At 40.6% G+C, this 27,897-nt stretch overlaps 1 protein-coding gene across 3 annotated transcripts; it reads right to left on the bottom strand.

Moving 5' to 3' along the window:
* Positions 1-27,675, bottom strand: fhl3a (four and a half LIM domains 3a). 3 transcript variants are annotated; one of them, XM_051406913.1, is made up of 7 exons: positions 27,437-27,675; positions 24,068-24,258; positions 5,695-5,867; positions 4,714-4,888; positions 2,373-2,542; positions 2,009-2,195; positions 1-1,367 (listed from the first exon to the last, which is right to left on the bottom strand). In XM_051406913.1, the coding sequence occupies exons 3-7, from the start codon at positions 5,848-5,850 to the stop codon at positions 1,216-1,218; spliced, it is 840 nt and encodes a 279-aa protein (XP_051262873.1). In that variant the 5' UTR covers positions 5,851-5,867; positions 24,068-24,258; positions 27,437-27,675; the 3' UTR covers positions 1-1,215. The 3 variants fall into 3 exon arrangements, with proteins under 3 accessions (XP_051262873.1, XP_051262872.1, XP_051262874.1); XM_051406912.1 differs by lacking the exon at positions 24,068-24,258 and having other exon boundaries at positions 27,437-27,674; XM_051406914.1 differs by lacking the exons at positions 24,068-24,258; positions 27,437-27,675 and adding an exon at positions 26,429-26,449.
* Between the last annotated feature and the right edge of the window lie 222 nt (positions 27,676-27,897).

Raw genomic sequence — 27,897 nt, 5'->3', positions numbered from 1 at the left:
TAAAAACTGCCCAGAAGAGATCAGTCAGTGTAAATTTATTTAATAAGCCTTCACAAATAAAACTAAACATGTAGCCATATCAATTATCATAATTTTTTTTTTTACAGTAAGTTCATACTTTTAGTGCCTCAATGGCGTATTTTAATCTTAAAATGTGTATTTGCCAACTCTGACTCACCAGCATCAAAGCTGAAATAATGAAATATAGGTTTGTTTTTTTTTAGAATTTTTCACATACATGTTACAATGCAAAACAAAACACTTATAGCATTAACAGCAACAAAAAAATCAAATCATGGCAGACAAAGACATGCATACTCCTGCAATACACAATGGTATTAGATTTCATTTCAGCTTCTTTTGGGTTATAAATGCTGGCTCTTTGAGCACTGGTGGTAAAAAAAGATGCATTACAACAAATGCAAAAAACAACAGAAATAAGAAGAAACTTTATGTAAAAATAAGTGTCATTGCAAAGTTCAACAAAAGCTGATACATGACAAAAAAGTGGTCTGTGTGCCATGTTTTTTTAAGATGTGTTATTATGTGCACATAACATGGTAGCAAGAGAATATCTTACCCAAAGTGCAAATGATTTTATTGATCATAACTACCATAAACTGACTACCTCAGTTTTTTTTTTCATCTTGCTTTTATTTTCTGACATACTGTAATTAAAATGCTTAAAACTGCAGTTATAAGAGCAATACAACAGTACCTCCACCGTACTTTGAAAAACACACTGTACGGTTTACATACTGTGTATCAGTGTTCACTGTCTTCTCTTCAGAGTCTGACCTCTACCTGAAGTGGCAATTTTTTGTATAAAATATGAAGGAATTTCTTGCAAAGTGACTAGCATTTTGCATTTCTTTGGTTCAATAGTACATAACATATAAGCAATGGTATTCTTAAGGCACTCCATTAACTTTGTTGCACAAAATCATTAACTTTTTGGTTCAAGAGGAAATCTTTGTGGTCGTTCATTCAAACAATGCAGCATCAAAACAGGATATTGCGCACTAGCTCCTGGATGAAAATCTCACCCCGACAGGGACCACGAGGAACTGATTTTTTTAATATAAAAACAACCTGAGAGGCAGCATTTGTTAGCCTTCGTTACCTTCCTCGGTAATGACTTGGGGTTCTTGAAATGCTGTGACGAAGAGTGGAAGGTAAGTCAAGGGAAGGGTGAGAATATGGTGAATGACTGCTCTATAGGTTGCTGTTGCAGTCACGGCACAAGATCCTGTCACCATCAGGGAAAAAGCCAGCGCCCACCAGTGAAACAGAGCACTGAGAGCAGGTGAAGCATGGCTGATGCCACTGGCGATCCTCAAATGAGATGTACTTTCCTCCTCCAAAACCTAGGACAAGAAGAGGGACGAGAGAGACATTAAACTGTATGTCGAGCTTTAGAGGACTTTGAATTCAGCACAACTGAAGTTGCAACTCATGTCCACTTCAAAACATAGCAAAAGCATATTGAGTTTAAAAATCTACAACTTCAAATTATTTCTCTATACCACTGATCTAATGTGATTGACTTGAACAACCAACTGTCATCAGATTCTGATTCAAATCCTGCTAACTCCTGATTAGTCAACAGAAGTATCTGATGTCACATTTTTCCAACTGAGCCCCACCCATTTCAACATAGTAAGGAGAGGACAAAGAAAAATAAAAACACAGAAATCTCAGAATCTCGAATGTGATATAACCAAAACTGTTTTGACTTTAAGACATTTCCCATAAATGTTTGCTTCCTAGAATGGAACTTGTATCATCATTGATTTGTGTGCAATAAGGCAATTTTTCGTGATTTACTTAAATCTAGTAGAGTTTGAGACCAGGTGGCACACAATGTAAAAAAATGGCTGCCAATCTTAGAGTCAACTACCTTCATAGTATAAAAAGTTTTTAAAATTTGACCCTAATACAAACAAAAGTAGCACCTGGGGTAGCTCAGATCAGTATTATTGTGTAGAACATAGGGATGTAATCTTGCCTGTGATTGGTTTGCTGCAGGCCTCGCACTTCTTGGCATACAGGCTGCCAAAGCACTTGAGGCAGTAAGGGCTGTCGTCTCGGGAGGTGAAGTGTTGACCTGCCAGCTGTGTCTTACAACTGGTGCAGACAAAACACTCCTTATGCCATGGTTCCTCTCGATAGGTCACACCACCTTTAGCCAAGGTCTGAAATTGGACAATGGATCAAAGGTCATGTGGAGATCCTTATAATTCACTTCTTAAATCTATTCCCATGCATGCTCCTGCAGACCCAGGATTAATCATGTCTCCCAATGTCTACCATGCAAGTGTGAGAGGGAATTCAACCAACAATTCTGTCAGTCATTTGATCATTTTACTGACCTTTTTACAGCGTGTGCAGCGTGGAGCGAACTTGTCCTCATAGCAGGACACACAGTAGTGTTCATCTTTGTCAGGGATGAAAGACTTCGAGCCAATTGGCTGTTCACAGCTGTGACAGATGAAGCAGCCCTCGTGCCATGTAGAGCCTGCATACTCCAACTTCCTCGTACCTAGCAGAGAGAAAGAGACACGACAGGAGGCAACGAGAGAAAAAGAGAAAGAAGGATGGAAAGAATGACAGAAAGCAGAGTAAGAGTTACATTTTCTGTGTAGAATGAATCTTTCACTGTCTTTCGGAGGATTGTTATAGCCATTTTGGTAGTTTTTGATGGTAATTTCATTGAACAATGAAAAAATACACTTGAATTGCATGAAGGCATATAAGACAAATTTTGTTTGACTAAGATTTATTTTATTTTAAATCATAATACCACAAGCCCCACACTTCTTTCCTACTGCTGGAAACTGGCGGCAGGCCTTAAAGTTAGGGATAATGTCATTTTCCCCTCCGTGTCCCCAACCAATCCATCTTCAATCCCTCGGCTGTTGAGTTTTTTATAATACTGCTTGGTTTATTCTATGGTGACGCAGTGGTTTGTGTGGGGCCGACATTTTGTACTACTGCTGTCTGCGGATTGCTAACGTTTCACTGCTGCAGGCTCTGTGCTGTGGTGTACTCTAATCAAAACTGCAAAAATCCCCTGCAAAAACATTCCAGGTTATAAGCTTACAGGAATTACAGTGGCTCCAGGAGGACAATAGTAGTATTTAGTTATGAGTATTTGACAAATAGAATAAAAGCGAACATGCTGAAATGCTAAATACAGTACATATAACTTTTGGGGGCAATTAACAAGTATTCCAACAAGTTTAAAGAGCTTTGAAAATAATTTGATTATTAAATAGGTGTAATATACAGAAAACAGCCTCTGCAACTAATAGAAGCTTTATTATCCTTACAAAGTATTTTATCTAATTCATCTACTTGATGTATTGCAAATACTGTACCTCTACTACACCCGGAAGCAAATCCTACAGTATGCTCTCTGCATAGTCAATTGTCAATATGCTTTGAACTGTCTCTTTGCCCTACAGGTCCTCTGATCCTTGCACCATATGCTACTATGTAGTCTTTCGCTGCAGTGTGCCTTTTATCAATGTATTTCCTATATACATTTATTCCTGGCAAATACATTATTTCGAGCTTCAAAATTAAGCTCAAATAAGATGTTTTGTCACAAAGAATTTTCAAACAGAATAAACTGAGTGACAAAAAAAAAGACCAATGCCTGAGAACACAACAATACAACATCTTACGTGACCATCTCTGGCAACAGGAGCATTGGTGCAGTTTTATCAGAGCAATCTTTTTATCCAAATCAGCTCATGAAAAACCATTTGCATGGTATTGGTATTACGTTTCTTCTCTCCTTTTGCCACACAACAAAACACTTAAGCCTAACATCTAGTCGTTAAACAAAGGTAAGTGTGTGTGTCTGTTTTTGAGGGTGTACATAGTTTTGTATGTTGCCAAAGGGATATGGCCCTTCTTTGCTTGGAAAACATTCAAAAGTTTGCAGTATTGTATACTACTAAATCTTTTTCTAGTTAACTTCAATCAACATTTTTTCCTCACTTGTACTTAACTTACACTAACACTGTAATGCAAATGTGCAATCTTTATATGGAGACATGACATTGTCTACAGTGGAAATAAAGGGAAATGTTGTACTCTTCCTGGAATCATTTGCTGCTTTATTAGGGCTATGTAAGCTGCTACAGGGGTGCTGAAATAACTGAATTGCTTATCTCTTCATATCATCATTCTGCTGGCAGCCAACCAGCCCTGGGGATCTGGCTTACGGACAACAAGTCAAGCAGACTGGCAATTACTCTGTCACATTCAGCCCTGGCTGCTGCTCAATCGTAGACCCTCGCCTCTGTCTCTTTCTCGTCTCCTTCTTTTTTTCCTAAAACCTCTTTCCTTTCTATATCTGCTAGAATTGTCACTTTATACTTTTCATTTGTCCCTGCTTCCTGGAATTTGTCATGTCATCATTTTCCGAAGTCATTTGCCTATGTATCTTCACATTTGCATTTGTATACTACATGGAAAATAAAATGTGGGGCAATGAGACTACTGTTTGTGGGTGGTCATACTATATGGCACCATCAAATGCATTATGTGCAAAATATTTCACAAGTCACTTCCTCTTTTATTTTCATATTTATTTTATTTCAACTCTCTCTTCCTGGATTTTAAGATAAGCATGTTCATGGTTCAACCCCCCCCCCAAAAAGGCTCAAACGTATTAATATTAATACATAAAATAGCCATTACCTGGCATGACGATCTTGTCACAGGCTACACACTTAGAGGAGAACTCATTACAGTAGCAGTCATTGCAGAGCAACGCGTCATCCTGGCTGGTGAAAGGCTCATCTGCCAACGAGCGATCACAACGGAAACAGCGGAAGCAGTGCTCATGATAATGCCGGTCCTCATAGAAGAGCTCCTGGCAGCAGAACAACAGTAGACAACAAGCAATTTGAGGTAATTTCATGAATACATCACAGAAATGAAATTACGTTAATCATTATGAGTGTCTTACAAATGTATTTTCATGTTTAACTTTCAGAACTGCAACAACTACAACTGAGGGTGTTGATAACTAATTGGCCATTTTAGCTAAGCAAACTACTAGACCTTGTAGCATGCCCCATTCTGTAAAGTCCACTAAGTAACATATGTCAGTCTTAAATGATCCACTTCATGTTAGTGTTTTCCATTAGAGGAAGATTCAATTTTAACTTGATTGTGGGGAAGAGAGAGACATTCCCTCATGCTGCATTTTTACAATCTTAGACTAAATTAGCCCGTTGGCTTATGTGGACTTTGTGGAAATTGCCTGTATAATTGCATGTTAAATTAGCCTTTACTATGTCTTGCCACACAAAATATATAGAACATGCCTCATTTAGTATGAATTATGCATCATTAGCATGACATAACTTCTGGTTTAGCTATCCAAGGCCATGTCAAAACATGGTTAAAAAATGGCTTAAAGCTAATTAGGGCAAATGTTTGATGTGCTTTATCTTTGTTTAAACTGTTAATATGTGGCTCACAGAGTGGAAACACTAAAGTCATATGTGTGGTTCATTCCAGTGCATGTATTACAGAAAACAAATGTTAACAGAAATATTTAGGTACATATTTTCTTCTTTTAATTAGATCTAAAATCTGAAATTCAATTGAAATTCTGTTACTGTTGTTCAGCAGATGATTGCATGTCTGATCGTGTCAAAATGGATGCCTCACCCTTGCATCATGGCCGATCAGCTCTTTACACTCGTCACATGTGTTTGAGAACAGGCTGTCGTAACAGGGGATGCAGTAGGGATGGTCATCTGACTGAATGTACTTGCGGCCATACAAGGACTCCTTGCAGTTGTCACAATCAAAACGGTCAGCCATTGTAATTTTCTGTAAACCTGAAACACAGAAAGCAGACACTCAGGTCAGTAATATATATATATATATACATATATATATATAAAAAAAAGTAAGTAGGCACAGGGAGTGGAGTTAGGATGCGTCACCTTTCCCACAACGTTGGACACAGTAAGACCCTGCCAATATTTATGCTGTAAATACTTTGCGTACCACAATAAGCAGAGCCAAAACAAACACGCAGCAAGTCCAAGTAAAAAAAAAGAGCGAGGAGAATACAAGAGAGGCAGAACAAAATGCCTATTAACTTTTATTGCTGTGTGAGGAGAGTGTGGTGGATGCAAAGGGAGGGGACTGTCACTTTGTTTTCTCCTAGTAACTCATTCCTGTCGCTGTCAACCGCTCAAAATCTGCAACCTAAAGATTAAAGCACCAATACACACAGAGCAACCTCACAGATGACTAAGTGGAAGTAAAATAGCATATCCTTGCATGTGAAGCTCACACATCACACACACCTGTAAATATTTATGAGGCAAGAATCTATTTGTGAGCAGAGGGTGGACCACCAACAGATACAGAAACCCCATGAAGCATTTGTGAGAGTTTGTGTGTGCACATACACTTGAAGCTGTTTGAACATGACTCCCTTACAAGTTGCTTCCTTTCAGCATAAAGACACAACTACAGTAACATGCATATACAGATACAAGGGGTATACTGTCAAAGTACATGGTTTTCATTGTGCAATAGGCCCCTTGATCATGACTGAGCACACAACAAAGTGACAGAATAATATTGTGAGAGCATTATGGCAACAATATCAGGTTGCCAAAACATTACAGCATGGCTGGAGGAAAGCCCAGTGATAAGTGATACAGCCCTCTGGCAGGGTGGACTGCTGGCTATTCATTCCCACCACCTAGTAACAATAATCACCTCTGATATAATAATCAATCAAACCTCAAACTAGCCCTGTGCTGCCTGTCTTACACCCACACATACAAAGAGTGTGCACAAACAGCATATACACAAAGCATATAGGAGACATGCTCACACTAAAACACAGAGTGACAGAAAAAGGAACAAAGACTAAAAGCCAAATCACACAGGATCCATCATCAAAGAAAACATTAGTCCCAGACTCTCATGTTTCATCTGTCTCAGCGCTTTGCCAGACAAAAGCTCTTAATGAGTTGGGGTGAGAAAGTCAAGATCCAAGAGCCCTCACCTGCTTGTAGTCCTCGTATTAAACCCACTGACAGGCTTTTTGCTAACACAACACAATTTCCCCAAACTGGAAAGACACTCTCAGGCCCCTTCGACACTCTCAGCCCCCTTAAGACATAAATTAGAACGTGTAAATGCTCGACAGCCCTGCAGCCATGTGTATACACTGGCTCACATCACTAGACCGCTATATCTCTCTATCTAATCATTGAATGGATACATCTTTAGAATCTGACATCTCACATTATAGTATCCATCTGGAGGTCATGGCAAAATATCAGAATAAGCAGCTGTGGTTGGCCTGTGTAATGTACAGCAAGGTGCTGAACTTCTGAGTTTTAACATCAATTTCTGTACATTTGACACACCATCTGCAAACTTTCCATCAGCCCACGTAACCACAATGTCAAGATTAGATCAGCAGAGTATTATGCTAAAAATGAGCACTATGACTTTAATGTTATCTGCAGTGCCAGGTAGGTATGTGCTGCCTTTGCTTGCCAGGTAAGAGAACGAGACGAGGCATGATTCACAAAGCCAAGAAGCCAGAGCTATGACGTCTGATGTCAGCTTTAATTTCCAAAGCAAATCAGGCAGCTGCTTATTGCCCTCGCTGAATTCATATGTATTATCCACATATCCACAAATTAAAAGGCTGCAGAAAGTAGGTCACAAAACTTTTTCAGATAGGTATAAATACAAATGTCATCTGACAAAATGATGAATATTCAAATGCAGATTTCTAACAAACCAACATCCGTATACTGGAGATGGATCACTCATGATGTTTCTAGTTGTGTTATTCCCCCACTTGTTCCATGCAGCCTTGTCTCCCTCTCAAGAAGAGTTTTTATGTTCTCCAGAGAGATGTGTTTTTGAGCAAGAACTACTTTGTCAGCAATCAGGATCAAGATTAAGTAATGGAGAACTCACCAGTGGGATCAGATGGGAACGTTACACTCAATTGCAAAGATTCCAAAGCCAGATATATATATATATGTATTTCTTTAGTAATCAGAAGAAGGGCTTGTTTTGACCTCCAGGTTTGTAGTGTTTCCATTTTAGAGAGATTCACTTTGAGCATCAGTGTTTGAGTGGCAAATGCAGAGCCTGAAATGAACTCCTGATGGCACAGGCTCTCACAGAGAGGGGCATGACGTCAGTGCACTGACCCCTGGGGCGATGGACTAAGACGTGACTGCATGCAGAAATTGCTGACCCAAAACCCACTTTCCCAAATTGCAGAGAAGAGAAGAGAAGAGAAGAGTTGGATCTGGGTCACATTCAACTCCAGTCCGGAGGCCAGTTCTCACAGGGCTTTGTATCTACTACTGTGTGTGTGCTGACTTCCCAGCAGAGGTCCATCTCCTTCAAGTCCAGGACCAGTGACTAAGAACCCCACTCTGGGTTAATAATGTTTCCAAATACCAGAGCTGTGACTGAATTCAGCCCCCTGGGAAAAGTGTGGGCTTCAAGGAAATCACCACTGCCTCCACACAGGACAATGGTCCAGAAATATTGTAAGTTTAATTATAGTATTGAAGCACAAAATGGGGATCTGTTTAATATAGGCAACAGTGCAATCCATTCTTTATTATGATCCAGGGGGAGTTCATCTGAGAGAGAGAGAGAGAGAGAGAGAGAGAGAGAGAGAGAGAGAGAAATATATATTAAATGCAGCTATATGGGTCAGTATGAATGACTCTGCAGAATTGTCTTAACCCTTGTGTAACCACCACAACTGAAAAATGAGACAAATAGAGAACCAACAAATTTAATTTGGACTTCCAATCATCTAACAGTAAGAGGAAGAAAGAGAGGACGTTAGCTATGGGGAAGCTGGAGGCCTGCATCTGAAGGACAGAAGTCCCAGTTAAGAAATTCAGAGGCTCAGACACTATATTTTATGATTTTAACATGAAAAGCGAGAGTTAAATTAGTTGTATGCGTAAATAAACAACATATTCTATTTGATAAGATAGTACGAGGTCTTGGTGTAAACAGAATAATACGCTTCCATGTCATCAATTACAATCATGGAGCATACAACTTGTTAGGTATTATCTCTTACTTAATATTGTGGGGGTGTGATGAACTTTGCATCATCCCAGGGCTGCAACAGACTTTTCATTTGTTTTCACACATCCCACAATAAGATAGCAGAGGAATGGCAAGGCTACATTCTACTAGTCATCACAACCCTCTCTGATTGGCATAAGGGGGTGAAGTTCAGGGCCACCACAGAGCAACAAACCAATGCAAGCAAGCAGACTGTATGCTGTTGCCAGGCAACATAGTCATGGTTGGTTACTGAAGGGCTAGCAAACACCCCAGCCAGTCCAGTCCCACAGGCAGGCTTGTTAATCCCCAGCCCAAACTTTGCTTACGCTCTGGTTGATTCCAAATGAACAGTCCGCACAGCCTGCTGGGAACGAGCCTGCCAGTTCTTCCCCCATTCCCTGCTGTGCATCTTTGTATAATATCTGTTTTACTAAGGCTAGGCAGAGCACTTGACACTATGTTTCATCAACAATGGAGGGAGACTGCAGGCAGAAGCCGATGTACTGCAAAAGCTAAATGACAACATAACTACTGTACGAAATGTCTCTTACTGCCATTAAGTTCTACTTTACACTAGAGGAGAACATAATACACTACTGGCTAATTAGAGAGAATGTATGGTGAAATATAGTTTGAAAATGAAATCAACTGTCATTGTAAAAGTCATGAAAAACAGACTTAGGCTTCGGAAGTTGTATTATCTCTAAATGTCTACTTAAAGGTCTGAAGACAGCTATTGTGGATCAGTGTGAGTTTGTTTGTGTGAGTCAGTGTGGTTAAAGCTGACTAACAATGAAAACATGGCCTTGGGATAAGAGCTTATCTCAGTGAAATCAGACCAATTATATACATTAGTACATATATTAGCTGGTGTTCAGTGCTTTGCAGTATACATACACAGGCGAGACAGAAAATGCTTAATAATTGTAATATGCAGAAGTGTCAACATTTGTGGTGCATTCAAAAACACATGTACACATATTGCTGACTAACAGAATACTAATATTACTCCTATGATAACAGATTACTTCTATTTTTAGTTTCCAAACTTAAAATCTACTTAAATCAATAAGCAAAAAAACATTGTTGTTCTATATGTATATAGTACTACTGTATGAAAATTTAATCTCTATCTCAATTTTATTTCTACTGGATATACATATAATACATAAAAACATGAAATCTAACTTTAGTTTAACATGTCAGTACAAACTATTCCCGGGGGGGACGTTTTCAGTGTTTTGGGCACATTGTCAGTTGTGTTATACATGTTTTGCTACAATAAAATTAAGCCCTATTTTAATTTGAATGTTAAGGATTTTTCATGAGTCAGTAATGTTCATGTCAGTGGAGCAGCTGTTGTTTTTATTGTGCCAATAAGGGACAACTCTTTACAACAACAACAAAAAAAACACACACATTTTGTGGCTATGATATTGCAAGCCAATGTTGGAAAGCCATATCTCCAACATAAAAAAGTCACTGTATGGAAGTGCTGTATCCACCCTGATAAGACAACACGACCCTTGGTGGAAATAGCATCACCGTCTGCCAATGATGCCTTGGCAGAAAATTTAAAAGGGTTTAGTTTATTGCCAAGTGGGAAATGGTACAAAAGTTGTGGCTATGCAGTAGTATGAGGTCTGCAAGGAATACAGTTAAGAAAAAACTATCCAATACCAGGGCAACTGCTCTATTTGTTACGCTGGCTGTGTTTATAGGTCCATTCTGAATATTTTGCTTTTATGTCCAAGTGGATACTTTAAGAAGTGTGTAAAGGTCTGATTTACCTTTAAAAAGTAGCAGCTACAAAAGCCACTCAGTCACCTTTAACTGTCTTTTGGCAGCAAATAGAGAAAGAAGTGTGTTGTTATGCACGTCCCCTTAAAGTACACGACTCTGTTTCCTTTTATACAGGTCTCAGAGAGAGTGATGAAGGAACAAAGGAGAAATCAAACAGTGGGGCAAGAAAAAAGATGAAGAAGGTGACATTTAGAGGAAAATGAATGCTGGAGCAGGAACTTAAACGTATGACAATTCTTAAATCAAATTAGAGGAAAAGTGAAACGGCTGCGTATAAACACATACCATCACATTATCCTTTGTCTGGTGCCTGGACATCTTCCAGACACAGTAAAGCTCCTTGGCTGGCTTTGAGATGGGGAAAAAGTACAGCACTGGACACTTAAGTATATCATTTGAGGGCCTGGTTGAGCATATCAAAAATAAAGCACAATGTCAAAAGCACACTTCAGAAAAGATCATTTGTGTCTCAGCCCAGTGGCCACTTGAAAGGAGCCTGATGGAGATGTCTGATCTTATTTATTCCAGCGCCTCATGACCATGGAAGCCTTTCCATTTGGTGACTAATGTGAAAAGGCAAAGGCATGAATTGCACTAGGCTTTTTTAATGGTTAAGAACTTATGTTTATGACACAATGTCATGTTTTTCTTCAAGGGACTAGAAACCGAGGTCAGGTCCTTGGGGCAAAGCTTCCAGATCCACATATTCTGTGAGACTAGTCACTCCACAAGCTAAATTACATCACATGACTAAATAACACAACACAAGAGTCGGACACAAATATATATTAGTTATATATTAGTCAAATGCTTGGTGAGCTGCTCCTGCTGGCTTTCGCTGCATCAGATAAATGAAGTCCAGTAATCGAAAGGACACACTGAGGCAATGAATCTTATCACAGGAAGAGGAGGAAATTGCTCATGAAGGAGAGATAATGCTGCAGCCCCATGCATAAACAGATGTGCTTATTTAAACAAGCTTACAAGTACTGGTTATGGAAATACAAAAAACACTTTAATTCTGATGTTAAGAAAGAATTTAGCTTACTTAAATGTAATAAAAAATCTACTATTATGGCAGTTTAGTAAAGCATCATGATGTTCAGTGTAGCTGTGACACTGATTCTAAGTCAGAAAACCAAAACTGCAATCATCATCACGACATTTAAGACTTTGAGCAATCCGCAGTTGTCAAAGTTTATAGGATGGGGTCAGCACTGAGCCACTGTTAAGATGCTGTTGGTAAATAACCAGTGGCTCTACTATGAGCGTTGTCATCTTTGTAATCTCCCTGTCTTGCATTAGAGGAGAACCTGGGCCACCCACATTCTCAGGGCACCACATGAGGCTATAAGCAGGAAGCTACTGGGAGCAGTTTCATTTACTGAGTTTCTTTGAACGACTTCAATGGACGAGCCGTGGCAGGGCGGAGGGGAGTAAGAGTGGGGGTTGGTGCAGGGGCACCTGAGACTGCTCCTCTGTGGGAGCCTGGGTCAGACTTGACGATAGAGTATAGGCTGCAGGACCAGACACTGGAACGCAAACCTGTTATTGTCCCTGAGCGTTTAAACACCGCCTGGTGTGGAGTGGGAGGCGACAGAGGGCTCAAATGAAAACCAACACCATAAACATAAAGGAGGAAAATGACTACCTGCAGCAGAAAATGTCACCACTGCCTTTGTAATTTGTCCCTTCTTGGCAACTTTTAATGACCGTGCAAGTGTGGGGATATGACTTGATGTCTCTTAATATTAGCCTTGGTTCTGTTGTGTAGCATACACCGCAGCATTAGAGGAAAGCTACGGCTGAACAGCAGCTGACCTGAAAGAATTGTACGTTAAATCTTCTGGACTCAATTATTAAAAGGATTTGGTATGGTGATTTATATGTGTACAAAAGATAAACAAAAGCACAGCACAAGCCTGCTCTGACGTATGTTTAGGTATACTTAAAACATAAATTTGTCATAATCTGACATTCACTTGGCACACCGAGACTTGAGGACGTGCTAGCGAGGAGGACTCCATGTGCATATGGATGACAGAAGAAAAGAAGAAAAGCTCAACTGAAAATGCAATTGTCATATCTCATCTGTCACCTTCCACAAGCCGGTCTCAATCCCAATGTTCCACAATACTCCACCAACACCAAACAATAACATCGCAATTATTCTAAATCATACAGTACTGTCCCAACCGCCATGAGGGAAAGTTTGGAGTTCAAGAATGAATCTGAATTTATTTTTATATCACTGTGTGCGGATGGCCAAAAGACTACATTTTTGGCCTACATTTGTCTTCCTTTGAAGAAAAAAAAAATGCTGCCATACATTCGTGCTTCACATCTGGTTTGCATTGGGGAAACTATGCAGTCAACTCCTGTGTGCCAGTGGAGGTTTTGGAGAGTCACTGCCTGGAGAATGCAAGAAAGGTTGTCTTTTTTCTCTCTCTGTGCTGGTATTTGCCGGTAAATGTTTAGATGGCAGAGGGAAAACTGGAGCGAGAGTGAGAAAAGAGAAAGCAAATCTTGAAAGCAAGCAAGAAAAAAAAAATCTTGACCGTCTGCTAGCTGATCTTTGGATACACTTTGAGGTGGTAAACAGTGTGGTGAGAGGAGAGGAAAGGTAAAGAATGCAGAATCAAGGGAGTTAAAGAGAATGTGTTATAAATAACAATTAAAAAAACAAATGGATTTAAAGCTGATGTCTGCTGCACAAAATTATACCGTCACACAGACAAGCATGCTGTATAGAGTAAAAGAAAAACTGAGAAAGGTGCTAAAAGATCTCAGGGTAACAGTTACATTTTCTAGGGGTCTCAGTGCTTTGGTGTGGATGGTGGTTTTAGAATAAATAAGTTGAGTAGGGTTGTTCTAAGGCCTCTGTATAGCTGTATGAGAGGAAGAGTATATTATTTCTCTTTGAACAAACACAGCCATTAATCCCTGGAACTCCTTTACTCCAAAGTTTCCCAGGGCAGATCTGTGCCCAAAAATGGCTATCCTAGTCACTGTCCTGATATCTTCACATCCTCCCTGTCATTCTCTATACTCTGTGATCCAAGGGATAGGGCATCCCTTTGAAATCTGAAGCCTTTACTCTGTAGTGGAAATCCATCTCAGTTCTGACACCTGCTTTATTTTGCTGTGGACTGACTGTGGACATGCACATTGTTTAAATAAATTAACTTGATTTTAAAGCACCCAGCTAACACAACTAACACAGCCCAATGTCCATTCAAATCTGAGCAGAATGAGAAGTATGCACAGTGAAGTCAGGGTACTTTTACTTGCAAGCTGGGTGATTCAGTTACAAGTTTGTGAGCCCCTCGAGAGGATGCTGTTTTCACAAGACCAACCCCTGATGCAATATCTTCAGTGGCAAAAAATAAATATCAACTTTTGTGTATGCGCCTTTTGCTACAAGCCAGCAGACACAGCAAATGTCTTGCAAGTCACCACAATGGAAAATTACCTCTGGACTGCAACTATAAATAAAACAAACTTCTTTAAACTGTCAGAGACAAGAGATTTAGGGGCCAACTTGGCCTCCTTTGATTTACAAGTCCTAATATGGATTTGAGGCACGTGCCTTTGAGCTCTGCTATGGAGTTTTGGACCATGAAATCTGATCATAGAGGATATCGAGGATGCTTTGACATGCTGTCTCTACTTTTGATATGACAGAAAATTGGTCATGGACTTTTCTTTGTTTCTTGTCCTTCTGCTATGACTAAATGTCTTTATTGTTGAACTTTGGTAGAAGTGTGTGTTGTACAGCTTTGTGGCCTTGATATGAGCTTCAATACTGTCAGCTGTCTGTATCAATTGTCCTTGTGCTTTGTCAGTGGAAAATGGGAAATTTCACTGTCATTTCATGGTAAGATGCATCGCAAAAACTAGAAATTTAATAAAACAGGACCAAAGCTGATTCTGTCATTACATATATTCATGTGAGCATGGTATATCACTCAGTAGTGGGGGTGGAGAAATAAATAAACTTACAATTCTGCCTTTTTAGCTCAGCTGATTACATTTGCTCTTGGACTGCAAGTTTGTTCTGGTTACAGTGCGATCCAACACGGTTTCATACTTAAAAGAACTCATTATACAGTTGTATGGTATGTCTGTATAATTTAAAATCAACTAGTTAAACATTACTAAAAAGTTGAGAAAGGCCAGTAAGCATGATGACAATGACTGCATCATCATTTTGGCTTAAACATGTCCTGACCACTGCTGTTTACACTCTAGCTCCGTGGCTATTAGTAACCCACAGGGGCTGAACACCAAGGCTAACTGTAAACCAAAAGACACAAAATGGCTCCCACAGACTGGTCATTCCCAGGTGGTCTCCTAATGTTGCTGAGTCAGCGCAACTAGCCAGGACATCAAGGAGCTGGGCTAAGGTTTCACAGGCCGCACACTCAGCAATCTAAGCATGCCACACACAACTGTGCAGTACACACCCACAACTGCTAGCAATTATTTATAACTCATTCAGACTTGCGGCTCGTGGCTGCAGTGATGGCACCTGACCCTGAGGTTAATGCCCAGACAAGAAGGTTTTCTTTTCCAAGCATATATCCCAACATCCCCAGACATGAATATTCAGCATGTTGTTATAAGCAGGTGGATGTTTCCAATCACTGGGTGCCGAGGGCTTTTATGGGTATTGCACATTATAAGTGAACAATCTACATTCTTGACAACAGCTGCACAAATTATCTCCCACAACCGCAAAAGACCAAAATACTCACCTCTCTCCCTGTGTGACTCTATAACCCTGAGAAGATGGGTTCATATGAAGAAGGGAAAAAAAGCATTACGTTAGCTTAGAAAACCGAGGGGCGCCTGCCAAATGTGAAACGACTGGGATGAATGTCTAAGAAGTCATTTCCAGTATATGCAGCCATTTTTCCCTTCTCAGGCACATCTCCATGGCAACGTGTAAACAGTGCCCTCATTCCCCAGGACCATAAACCTCTAGGCAGTGACGTTCAGCTCTTGTTTCATCCTGTGCAGCGCTGATTGAGGGCACAACCCAGCATTTTATTAGGGATACTGTGGCAATGTGAAAATTGTTGTGTTGTGCCATAAAAAATATTGAACTCACCAGGGAACTCAGATACTATATTCATACATCCCAAACTTAGATCATTCAAGGAGATTTTAGACTTCCCAATTATTTCTTGAGTGGAATCTGTAATGCAGATGTAGAAAATCAGGTCAAACTTGCTTAAAATAAATGTGAAAATTCGCCAGTGCATATGGTTAAATGCATACTATTATATGTGTGTTTTAAATAACCACACAGTATAAAACCAAAGATCTAAAAATAGATGTGATAATTTGCATTGACCTCTGAAACATCCCTGTGCACCATTTTCCTGTCATAAAAACATAATGGCTTCTTCCTTTATTCTGGTATGTGCTGTGAGAACCAAATTCAAGTTAATTTCCTACTGGGCAACAACCCCTTTCACCAGTGTGGGGTTGATAACAATGGAGTCCAAGCCAGTATGCACAGACACACTGTGCTTCTTCCTGTTACCCCAAACAGAGACACCTCTGGGACTTCTCAGAAAGACGGTCACACACATTTGCAAACACACAGTCACAATGAAAAACAGGCATATTATGTTTAAACACACTGACACACTCCTGCAGGAGGACAAAGTCGCAGAGACCCAGGCACACCTGCAGCCACGTGCATGACTAGTCACACACCTACAGTAGTACACACGTGAACACACAAAGCTGGTAGATAGAGGGATCAAATAAAAAAATAAACACAGCAGCCAAACTGGGGGACAATGGATGACTTGTGCAGGAAGCGCAGACACAGCGAGCAGTTTGTTTAAGTCTCTTTGAGGGGACTTCCCGTCGAATGTAATTACTACTCATATTCACAATCCCCGGCTTTTCTGTTCACATAAATGAAGCCGATAAGATCAAACAATCTGATGTATTTAGGAAATGAGTTTCAAACAAAGTGGGAAGATACTGGTTATAACAATCCAAACACATCGAATAGATGATGAACTCAAACCAGGCTGAAGCAGTGGGACTGACTACTGCCAAGCACCCCTCCTTAGTCCTCAATCCTCACCAGCAGAACAGAAGATGGAAGCTTTACTTATTCAAACAATGATGTCATCATTGGTAGGACTACTAGAGAGGGAGAGAAAGAGAGAGAGATTTAAACTGCAATGGATGATAAAAATCAGTTTCCATTCAGACTCTACTGGAGATACTATAAATTTCCCCTGATAATTATGCACACTACAGCAAAAAATTTAGCTAGCCTCTGTAGGAACATAGCTCTCTTGACCCAATTTTTATGATCCCAAAGAGGGACCAACTCCTTTTCCTCTGTGTCACTCTCACTGTTTGCTTTGACCTCTAAGTAGGTTACTGAGGAGTGAGTCACGTGTCCATCGGATCCCTTGGCAGCTCATTTTTGCTTGTTGGAACCCAAACACACTGATGAATCGCCACATAATCAGGAAGTGCATATGTGAGTGGTACACTAGTGGAGGTTAGTGACCTAAGGGTCATTTATCCCACTCGCCGTACCGCTAGGAGAATGTCCCTGCTCTGAAATGCAGAAGGCAGGCCGTGTGGCTGGAATGAGCTCACTTCAAAGGTGTCCATAAATCATGCTGCCATGCATCCCACGACTGCCTCCGCCCTCCACCTCCCCCAATCGCTCACCCACCTACCCTTTTCTCTTTTTCACTGCTGTCCTCTAGTCTCCGTTCAGACCTTTTGCCTTTTGTGCGTTACTAGTTTTTACTTGTCATCTGTGTTTTGAGCTTTTGCATCCACCCACACTCCCAGGATGGTTGAATTTGATTGTGTGGTAACCTAGCGGTGAGCAGGTCATGTAGAAATCAATCTTAGCAGAAGAACTGGGGAGCGGTGGAGTGGTAGTAGTAGATGTAAACATGTACTTGCCAAAAACTGATTAGAATTGGTATCAAAAAGCAATACTCCCTTCAGTAGACAATGGATTTATCTGAGGTTCATTTAAGTCTCAAGAAGAGCTGTAAGTTCAGAAATCCTATAGCTAGTTTCTCGACTTTGCCAGAGCAGAGCTGCAATCCGTCAGGTCCTTATCTCCCAGTGTCACACACTGGGATCTCTTTATCATGCAGCCATGCAAAACACCATTCATCTTCCCCACCTAATTCATTATCAGTGATAAAATGCAAAGTCCCAGCTGCAGTTGTTAAATGGAGAGACAACGTGAAAACAGGTGCTTTGGTAAACACTGATAGCGTGGTTGAATTATGTTGCTTCCCAAGCAGACCTGTCTATCTCTTTCAATCTATTAACCACAACTCTCGCCCGACTCTTGTCCGACCTCATTCTGCTTTTATCCTGCTTTTCTTTCCTATATAGGAGTATTCTTGGCTTCCAGGGATGCAGGAACAGTGCTGAACACAAAACAGACACAAACAAAGTGAGAAGCTAGTTGAAGGCACAAGGTTCTCATCACGGCGCCACAGCCTCTTCATCGATCAAGCGACGTGTAAATGTGTGTCATGCGTCGTGTAAATTAACAGGATATATGGCTCTGCCTTGATTATTGGACTAGCACAATCCAGTGGCGCTGGTAGATGAATGTTAAAAGCTACATGGCACTAACTTACACACAGTGCTGTGGAGAGGCACTGTAATACTACCATGACAGATCACCACAAGCATGACATGGTGTGACCAATGACCATCATCCTGCATGACTTCTCATACTATAGGACACGTTTTCCTCAATTTTTTTCTGCAGCAATCATTAAACCTTAAACAGTTTCCACTCACCACTGTTGAGAAAGCGTGCGATGGGATGAGGGATGGGGTTTTTTAAGGGGGGTTGAATACTTCCACAGTGAAGTCATGGTGCTTGTGTCATTGGCCCTCTGCTGTGCTTTGCTCACCGTCTGGCCCCCATTTTACCCATTGATCTAATTTCCATTGCCAACATTGGATGTGGTTCTGTTTGAAGCTGAATGTTTAGACCCATTAAAGCACTGACAGAATTACAAACGTATGGTGGACCTTAGGAAAAGTAAAGAAGAAAACAACTTAGTGATGTTTGCCAGATTCCTGAGAGGATTTGGGTAAACAGAACGTACAGTTTTGAGCAGCATTCAGTGAGGTGGGAAAATCTGCAACCCTATTTACACCTGGTGTTAACAAGCTTCTTGCATTGTAGCTCAGCGCTGGTTTTAATTAATGTTTGGCGTTAAAGTGTAAATAAATCACCTAATATATCACCTCTTATTATATTCTTAATGCCTGAGCAGCCTGCGGCCTATTTGAGCTGCTTCAGCTTTTTGTTGGTTCAGCATGTAACAGTTTATGTCCATTTATAGAACGCCTATATAGAGATTGGTGGCAGAGATGAAGAACATTTGAATTTTGCTGCTACTAATGCAGTCAAGCAAGAAAAATCACCTCTTATTATATTTAAAACTGAGAGTTAATCTTGTCTATCTGAAAATCTTTTTTGATTGTATCTTAATGCCTGAGCAGCCTGCCGCCTATGTCCATTTATAGAATGCCTATATGGTGGCAAAGATGAAGCACATTTGCACTTTGCTGCTACTAATGCGGCCAAGCACCATCTCTGTAGGTGGTTTGGCTGAATGCCCGAGAAATATACACTACGTCAAGCTGCCAGTTGTAATGGGGGTCTGTATCTGTCACATAATTTTCCCAAAGTCACTGAGACGGCTTCATTTCTTGGCGTAACTGCAAAGATCTATACAGGAACTCTTGCTTAGATAAGACAAAATACACCACACTATTGTTAAATAGAAGTTAAATCCACACCTAACTGATGACTTCATTGAGCGCAGTGGGTCTGTTTTTTTCTTTAGTGATGTTTCAGATGATAAAAGGTTTTGAATGGCAGCATGAAAGACTTTTCCACAGACATAGAAATATATTTCTTTTAAAGCTGAAGCTACCATTGACGACAATGAGGTCCAGACATCTGTAATTTTCCCCCATCAAATGAAATGAAATTGCTACAAAAGCACACCAAGTCACTGCTCTTCTACTTCACTGTACCATCTGTATATGTATTGCTGTACCACATGCACAGCAGCAAGTGCTCTTGTGTGTGCCCGTCTGTGTTTTTCCAGCTGTGGAACAGAGACAGGAGGCTATAGTTTGTAGGGTTTTTTTGTATGTAATAAAGTATATTTATGATTATACGTATATGTTTTTGTAATCTCTGTGAGCTGTGGTTACAGCTGAACCAGAGAATGGTAGCATCACAGGACTGCATTTATTAGCTATGTAGCTAAATTCTATATCTATAAATAAATTTAAAAATGTTTAAGTTCTTTATTGGTTTCTGAATTTGTGCTCACTTACAGCCTTAGTGAATTCTGTGGAATGCAGGTTTCTATTTGCAATTTTAGGGAAATATAATAATGATATCATACAATTATCTTTTGCTTCATATAACTTAGATGCATATACATAGTAGAAATATATCGGAGAATCGCAGAGGATAGAATTTAAAATGAAAGGTTTTTCTCAAGGATGACCGCTAAGCTCAGTGCTGGACTTCTGGAGCTTGGTTAAAAAAGAAAGAAAAAAACCTTGGTCTGGCTACAGCCCCAGAGGCTTTTGTATCTTCAAGGGTCTATCAGATGATAATGCTAAATAACTGTCAAAGCAAAGCAACAGCAACAGTATTGTCTGGTACTGGGGGTCTGTAAATCATTTGGTGATTGTGTTGAATGTAAAAGTTCAGATTTTCCTCTGGACTGAGTTATGTCCGATTACTACAAACATCCTGAGCTCAATATGATCTGCTGGTTGTGAACACACTGTCAAACAAAGCAGTACTTCACTGTAATGATCTCACTGCACCACTTTCAAGAACTTTAATTACATAAGGTGAATGAGAGCCTGACGCCGAATGCTTTGGGGGAGTCACAACATGTTCTTTCTCTTGTGTACATTTGTTGTGATAAGGATAAATAGTTTCTGCACAGTAATAGAAACTTTTCCAAAATGGAGAGGTGGTACACAAAGCGTAAACTATACACAGTAGGGACTTCATTTGTCTGAGATTACACTTTTCGGTGACAGCCCGTTGACAGATGAACCCCACAGGCAATAATAGTGTGCTTGGGCCACTCCTCTCTCCATCTCATCCTTTCATTCTCTTTCTCAACTTCGACTGAAGAAGCCAAGAAATCCCTCCTTAGCTCTCTGTTACTTGTCTCTGTCGTAAATCACTGTCATCTTCTCATCGAAGAGCTGGCGTCCTTTTATAGCCACACCATGGACACTTTCTGCCATTTATGGCACCATATGAGGACCGGTCAGTATCCCATGAAGGTGAAGGAACACAGGGAAGCAAAGGAGGCCAAGAAACTTCCAGCTTCCTACTCCTATTCAATGCAACTTTGACAGCTTTGCAAATTAGTGCCAAAGTGTGCCCTAGCAGTGCCAAATGCACTCTTCTCTCTGACTGACATAAATCCACACCTCAGTGTATGTAGCAAGTCTGGCTTGTCTCAGCCTGTCTCCTCTGTAGACACTATTGTCTCTCCACAGAGCCACAGAGACGAAAGTGAGAGGGTAAGACAAAGTGCATCTGTGTATGTGTGTGTGTGTGTGTGCGCATGTAAATACTAGTGAGTGAAAGACATACAGAGAAAGAACATAGAGGGATGGTGTAAGACATTCTGGGTAAGGAGTCACATTCTTGATCGCTCGCTAGTTTCATCATGCAGAGCAGGCATTTTAACATTGTTTACTTTCAGCGAGGGGAATGCTCTCGCTCACAGCTGCACTCCAAATAAACAGTCTTGTATCAGTGACAAGATAATACACATCTAATCTGAACAAGTAACAGCTTTTCATGCAGTCCCAACAAGTCAGATCCTTCTGGTTCATCCCTGGAAGACAGTTGTGCAACACAGAGAACATTCACACACATTTGAATAAAAATGTGCACATACTGAACACAGACACCTTGCCTTACGCCCACACTCTCATGACTACACTTCCTGTGCCATGATGTCACAGTCTGGGCTCATTCTTTCATTCTTTGCAGATGTGGGAGCCAAACCTATTAAGTGTTTGGGAAGCAATCAACACTAATGCAGTTGGCATTATGGCAAACTGAAGTTACTAGCCATATAAAGACACAACTACCACATAAGCAGGGGGTGAAGGGGGATACAGTAGTGGCATGGTGGAACAAACAACGCACATATACAGTGCCAAGGCCAAATTACTTCTCTATGACATCTGTTATGAGAACAGAGTCCTGCTAGCATGTTGTTGTAGAGAAATACTTTATTAACGGCCCACTCTCTCTGGGTTTACAGTGTTCTGAAAGGTGACATTTTGAGCCTCAGGCATTGCTGCCTTGTTTGAGGCCTGCTGTGTATCACTGCGTGGTTAAAGACTACATGCCACATGGTCTCAAATTATTGCCCAATTAAGCCAGTGTGCGAGAACATCCAATGGGTAGGATGACGACATTGCTATTCCCATAGACATAAAACCAATCTGTCAGTTATATGTAGGCGGATGGTTTCTGTGAGATTATTGTAGACTTGTTCATACTTTAAATATTTTTTTATTACAAGTCCCAATTCAAAGATACCATGGTGGGTTGGGGTGTCAGTCAGTGTCAAGATTGGGTCATTCTTTACTGAGTGTATAATAAGTATAGCATAGAGAAATTTAATAGTGATCCACTTCTGACAGAAGCCATGATAATTGTAGGTCAGTGGACCAGTGATTCCCTCAATAACAATATTATCCAGAAGGAGATCACTCTCTCATACCAGATATGAAGATGTGGTGTTACAGTATGAAGTGTAAGCCATGTACTGTACTTTGTCATTTCTTTTAGCAGAGATCCATCAGGGTGAAATAACATCCTATTACCTTGTGTACTGGAGAAATTCTCCTCACCCAACATTCTTCTCCTCAAGTGCCTCCATTAACCATAGGTTATCCTATGATTTAGCCATTAGCCACAGCCCAACATAACCATTAGTTATACGAATTCATATTACATATTGCATTACCAGTTGCATAAAAACCACTGCAATTTGTCCGCGGATTTTAAATTTGTGCTTCCCTCTCAATCTTCCCTTATCCCTGTTGCTTGATGTGACTTGCTTCGTTGGTTTTGGAGGCCAGTTTGCTGACAAAATATAACCAGTTGTCGTGCTTATTTATGGATTTCTGCTACATTTATTCCTTGTGTAGAAATGCACTGTTTTCCCAGGATAACATATTTAATGGGTGTGAATATATTGGGTAAACAGTAACATTAAGCAATTGTAGATAGATGTGCACACTTCTTTGAACCCACAGTTGAGGTGAGGGAGTTCCAAGAAAATACAGACAGGTTTATCTGGAATTCTGTTCCCAAGAAAATAAAACAAGGCAGGTTATGGACATGAGTTGATAAACCGCCGCACGTTTTGCAACATAGTATTCCTGTCATCAAATCCTGTGAAATGGTACAGGCCATACACGTGTGTTGGACCATAACCCTACCCTGCTACCTTTAGGCAAGGGTGCAGGGAAACAGTCACCGCTGACTCACACGTTTCCCCAGCCCAAGTTCATAACATTACAGAATGTGATGATGCAGCAGTGAATCGACAGGATTCTTGTACCCGAACAACATCTGTTTCATGTGAGACATGCAAAGGAAACACTGATAAAGTAGAGGGGGTAACATTAATTCAGTGTGTAATAAATATAACAGAGCGATAAGGAGTAGACCAAGTGAAAGGTGTAGTGAGGCGAGGCATGTTTAGTTTGTATTAAACTAGTAAGTGTGGAGTTATAAGGCATCTGCAGTTCTGTGCTTACAATTTGGTATTTCCTTTGAAAACAGCACTTCCTTTGAGAGTGGCAGGTAAGTGCTAGGTATAGACCTGTAATTGTATTCCTAGAAGAATGTAATTACCCCATTAGCACAGAGTCAGTTACCTTTTACAGTCCTTAGCTGCCTATATAAAGTTTATGTTCTCTTTACATAAAATCTTACATGGAGTGAACACAGAGGCAAAGAGTGTACGGAGAGTGAGAAAGAAGAGACGGAAAGAGAGCGAGGCAGGATGACTGAATTGTGAGGGGGGCACATTACCTCCCACAGGGGCCCAGGCTCAAAGGATCACATTTCAGACGTTTACCAACAAAGCATCCATGGAGGAAGTCTTGCGCCCCTCACAATAACACCACAGCACCTGGCCATCCCCACACAGGAAACCTGAGGTCACTTCCCCCGTTGCAGGGAATTCAGACGCACTCCTGCTGCCAGCCACGCGCCCCCACAGCCTATTGAAGAGGCACATACAACAAACTAAAAAGAACATCTGAATTATGACAAAATATACAGCCACGGCCTTATGATTTTCCAGGGTTTCACTGATACGTGAGAGTTGTGTGCCAGACAGCTATTGTTAACACCAAAGCAGAGTTTCCCTTTTTTGGTCTCACATGTAACGCAGATGTGATGTTTTTTTAATCATTTTGAACAGCTAAAAGCTGGATTGGGTTGCATTGTTTAATTCTGGTTGGAACCACATGAATAAGAGGATGAAAACAAGGTATGCACCCTAATAGCTGTGCTGGAATGTTCAGGAATGTCAAAATTTTCGCAAAAATTAGGACACCAAGACACAAGAAAGAAAAAAGTAAGAGAACAAGCAGGTGATGATTAGAGAGAGACCTCATATCTTTTAGAATTTTACAAACATGTTTGAAACATATCAGATATGACCAGCAGTTTGGAAACTAAGAATGGAAACATCCTGACTGAATGTAGGTTTGCACAGAATGTGACAAAAAAGGGAAACAATACAAACTGTGTCCCATGTCCTCATCATGGAGGAACAGACAGCTGCAGAACGTGAAAAGAGAACGGCTTCAACACAAATCTAAATTCTGCTCCCTAACCACCTGCAACCACTTGACCACTGATTCTCCATCATTATCGTTGGCCTGGTTTCAAACGATGCCAACCCATAAAACCAGCCACAACCAGTCCGAGTCATTTAGTTGCAGTTTAGAGCTGGCCAGGGTCCAACCACCACGCGGGGCTAACCTTTGGAAAACACACTGAGACCTCTGAAGAATGTGACCATGGTCACTGAAACAGAGAGGAAGGGAGGATGAGGAAGAAAGCAAACAAATACATTATACAGCCCATGGGCTCTGTCAAGGCAAACTTCCCAGATGCTAAATGGGACAGAATGACTGGCTTTTGGCTGCTAGGGGATTATTTCAGCTTGTTACTGTGACAAACAGTTTGTGTAAAAATAACCTGTCAGTGGTGAAAGTACAGCGTGATGCCTAAGAAACCAAATTCCTCCAAGGTGTAATTTCTGTAGTAACAGACAGAAAATTGAGGTTTGGGAGCAAATTCTCATCATTGGATGTGTGAATTGGAAGCGTTCAACTTATTCATTATTCAATTATTCAAAACCTATTTTTTGCAATGGCTATGACATACAGTTTAAGGAACTGAGTGGTTTTATATCAGAAATGTTGTATTGGGGCACCCTGGTAGCTTACCTGGCAGAGCTGGTGCCCCCATGAACAAAGGCTGAGTCCTTACTGCAGCGGTCTGGGTTTGAATCCAGCCGTTGCCCTTTTTAACCTTTCATTCTAAATCACACCTGCCTGAAACTCTGTATGGTAAAGATCAATTAAAGCTTCACTATCACACTTTTGGCTGTTTTGTTTCTCACCACTCTCGTCAACCTTTTTTCCTGCAGCATTATGCAGTTGTTTTCAACAAAAAAATGCTCCACAGCCACAGCCCACTTCTTGTCAAGAACTAAAAACGGGAGAGACAAAATTAACAACTGGCTGGTGAACATAGTGGAACATTTAAAAGCTAAAAGGCCAGATATAACCGAATCAATTTTAAATTTTCAATTTAAACTCAAAAGGTTATGACAGTATTAGGTACACAGTATATTTCTCTAAGTGGCCAAAAGAACAGCTATTGCCGGTTTAAAGAATTAGAAGGATTTTTATATCAGAATTTTTCAATTCATACCTCCTTTCTAATTCAAACCTGGCTGCATAAGGTGACTACTAAAAGCCATACCTGACTGACTGAAATTACTTTTTTTTTTGTTTTTTTCCCTCAGTATCTCAGACCTTGTCGGGATAGTGGGCATTGTGCTTAAAATGAACTCTGACGCATAATAAAATCGTGTGTGTCTTGTGTGTCTGAATGCCAAGCCATGACATGAAAGGTTCTTCCAACTGGAACCAAGACCAAACATGACATATCTTTTAGTGGCAGACGAGAGGTGATATTTTCCAAAGAAAACATGTAAGATCTTGATCAAATTTTTCCTTTTGGCAAGCACATTACTTTCCCACATGCACCCGCTGCACCCAAATGATGCAACAGGTGAAAAACTAAACAATCGTCATAAGGATGACCCTACTACTATGCACTGTGATGTGAGAAAGCACGCCCAAAACAAACCTAGAAGCTGCAGAACAGACACACCCTTCCTCGACACACGCTGCCATATCCCACTTCCTGCTGCCGGAGAAAAGACAAGTTTAGCCCTGAGGGACTTTGCTCTCTGAGGCCTTCACACACCGCTCAGCTTCTGTGACAACAGTTGTTCCTTAATCCTTCCTCCACACAGTTCAATGGGTCACATAGTCCAATACAGTCCATTCCTCCACTGATGAAATGTTGTCTATTTGCCCTACATGTGCATGTGTGTGTGTAGATGGGACAGGGGGACATAAGTGCAGGTGTCAAACTGTGATTAGACAAAAAGAAAGAGGCATAAACAGGAAAAGCAGAAAAACACATGGGCAGACAGAAAATGTCCAGACCCCCTCACTTGTCACAGGAAGTGGTTCCTCTTTTGTAAGGGTTTTACTTTGCAGGCTTCACCCCAGGCAGCATGTTTGACTAAGGTGTGAAGTATTAAGGCATGTCATGATGTCAAGCCCACGCCTGCTTTCATCTTTACACTCACATATTTAAACAGCCAAAACGCTTAAAATCAAAAGTATAGAGTAAACATGATCTTGTGTTAAATTATACATTCATAGATCATAATTACTGTAAAAGATACTAACCGCACTACTACTACTACTACTGATAGTACTACTGCTACTACTACTAATGATGATGATGATTATAATAATAATGATGATAATAATAATAATAAGGCAACAACTTTTGCCCCAAACACTGTTTCCATTAATTATAGATTTAAATAGCAACACTTATCACAACGTTTGAGGTTAACAGACTTAAGTGTCATTCATTTGAAAAACTTTAAATGACATCTGAGATACACTACTTTATTTCTCCCTCATCTTTTCTAAATCATTACCTAATATTAAACGTCAAAAGAGTGAAAGGTGTGCTCATTGTTCTGTGAAGCCCTACTGCGTTCGAAGACACACTGAAAACGTTAAAGAAAGAAAAAGTCTAGATAGGTATATATATATAAAAAAAAAGTCCTACCAGGAGTAATGTCTGAAGTCTGGAGGCACCTTCTGCAACACCACTGGTAACCCGCCTCCCTCTCTCTGTCAGCAGACACTCGCTCAGATCAGGACTGGGATCAGTTTGCAGGTCGCTACTCCGGCGGCTCAGGAGCGTCGCCCTCCCGCAGTAAAACTTTTTGTCTTTCTTCTGACAGTAGTCAAAACCTCTGCGGCGGAGACTAATGCAGTTTGCCGGCTACATTTGTCCTACTACTGAGGAAGTTGCCTGTGAGTCACAAGATCCCGCCCCCCAAAAAACACCATTCCTCCCTCCCTCTTTTCCAGCGACTTCAAACGAGACCAGAGAGAAGTGCAGGCAGTGGAGGGTACGTTGGGGGGCTCCCAACAGGCCCCTCCGTCTCTGGTGCCGCTTATTTTCAGCCTGTTATAATAGAATTATGTTTTATTGGTGAGTATTGGTGGATAGGCAAAGTCTGC

The sequence above is a fragment of the Dicentrarchus labrax genome, unplaced genomic scaffold (genome assembly GCF_905237075.1).
Source record: "Dicentrarchus labrax unplaced genomic scaffold, dlabrax2021, whole genome shotgun sequence".
NCBI classification, from domain to species: domain Eukaryota; kingdom Metazoa; phylum Chordata; class Actinopteri; family Moronidae; genus Dicentrarchus; species Dicentrarchus labrax.
Note: the sequence above shows the minus strand (reverse complement) of the source record. Positions and strands in the feature narration are given on the sequence as shown.

Excerpts from the sequence above, each read along its gene's own strand:
- fhl3a (XM_051406913.1), bottom strand. The coding sequence starts at position 5,850 with ATGGCTGACCGTTTTGATTGTGACAACTGCAAGGAGTCCTTGTATGGC. Across the intron at positions 4,889-5,694 it reads TGATCGGCCATGATGCAAGG|GAGCTCTTCTATGAGGACCG; the intron begins GTGAGGCATCCA and ends TTCTGCTGCCAG. Across the intron at positions 1,368-2,008 it reads CTGCAGCAAACCAATCACAG|GTTTTGGAGGAGGAAAGTAC; the intron begins GCAAGATTACAT and ends TTCTTGTCCTAG.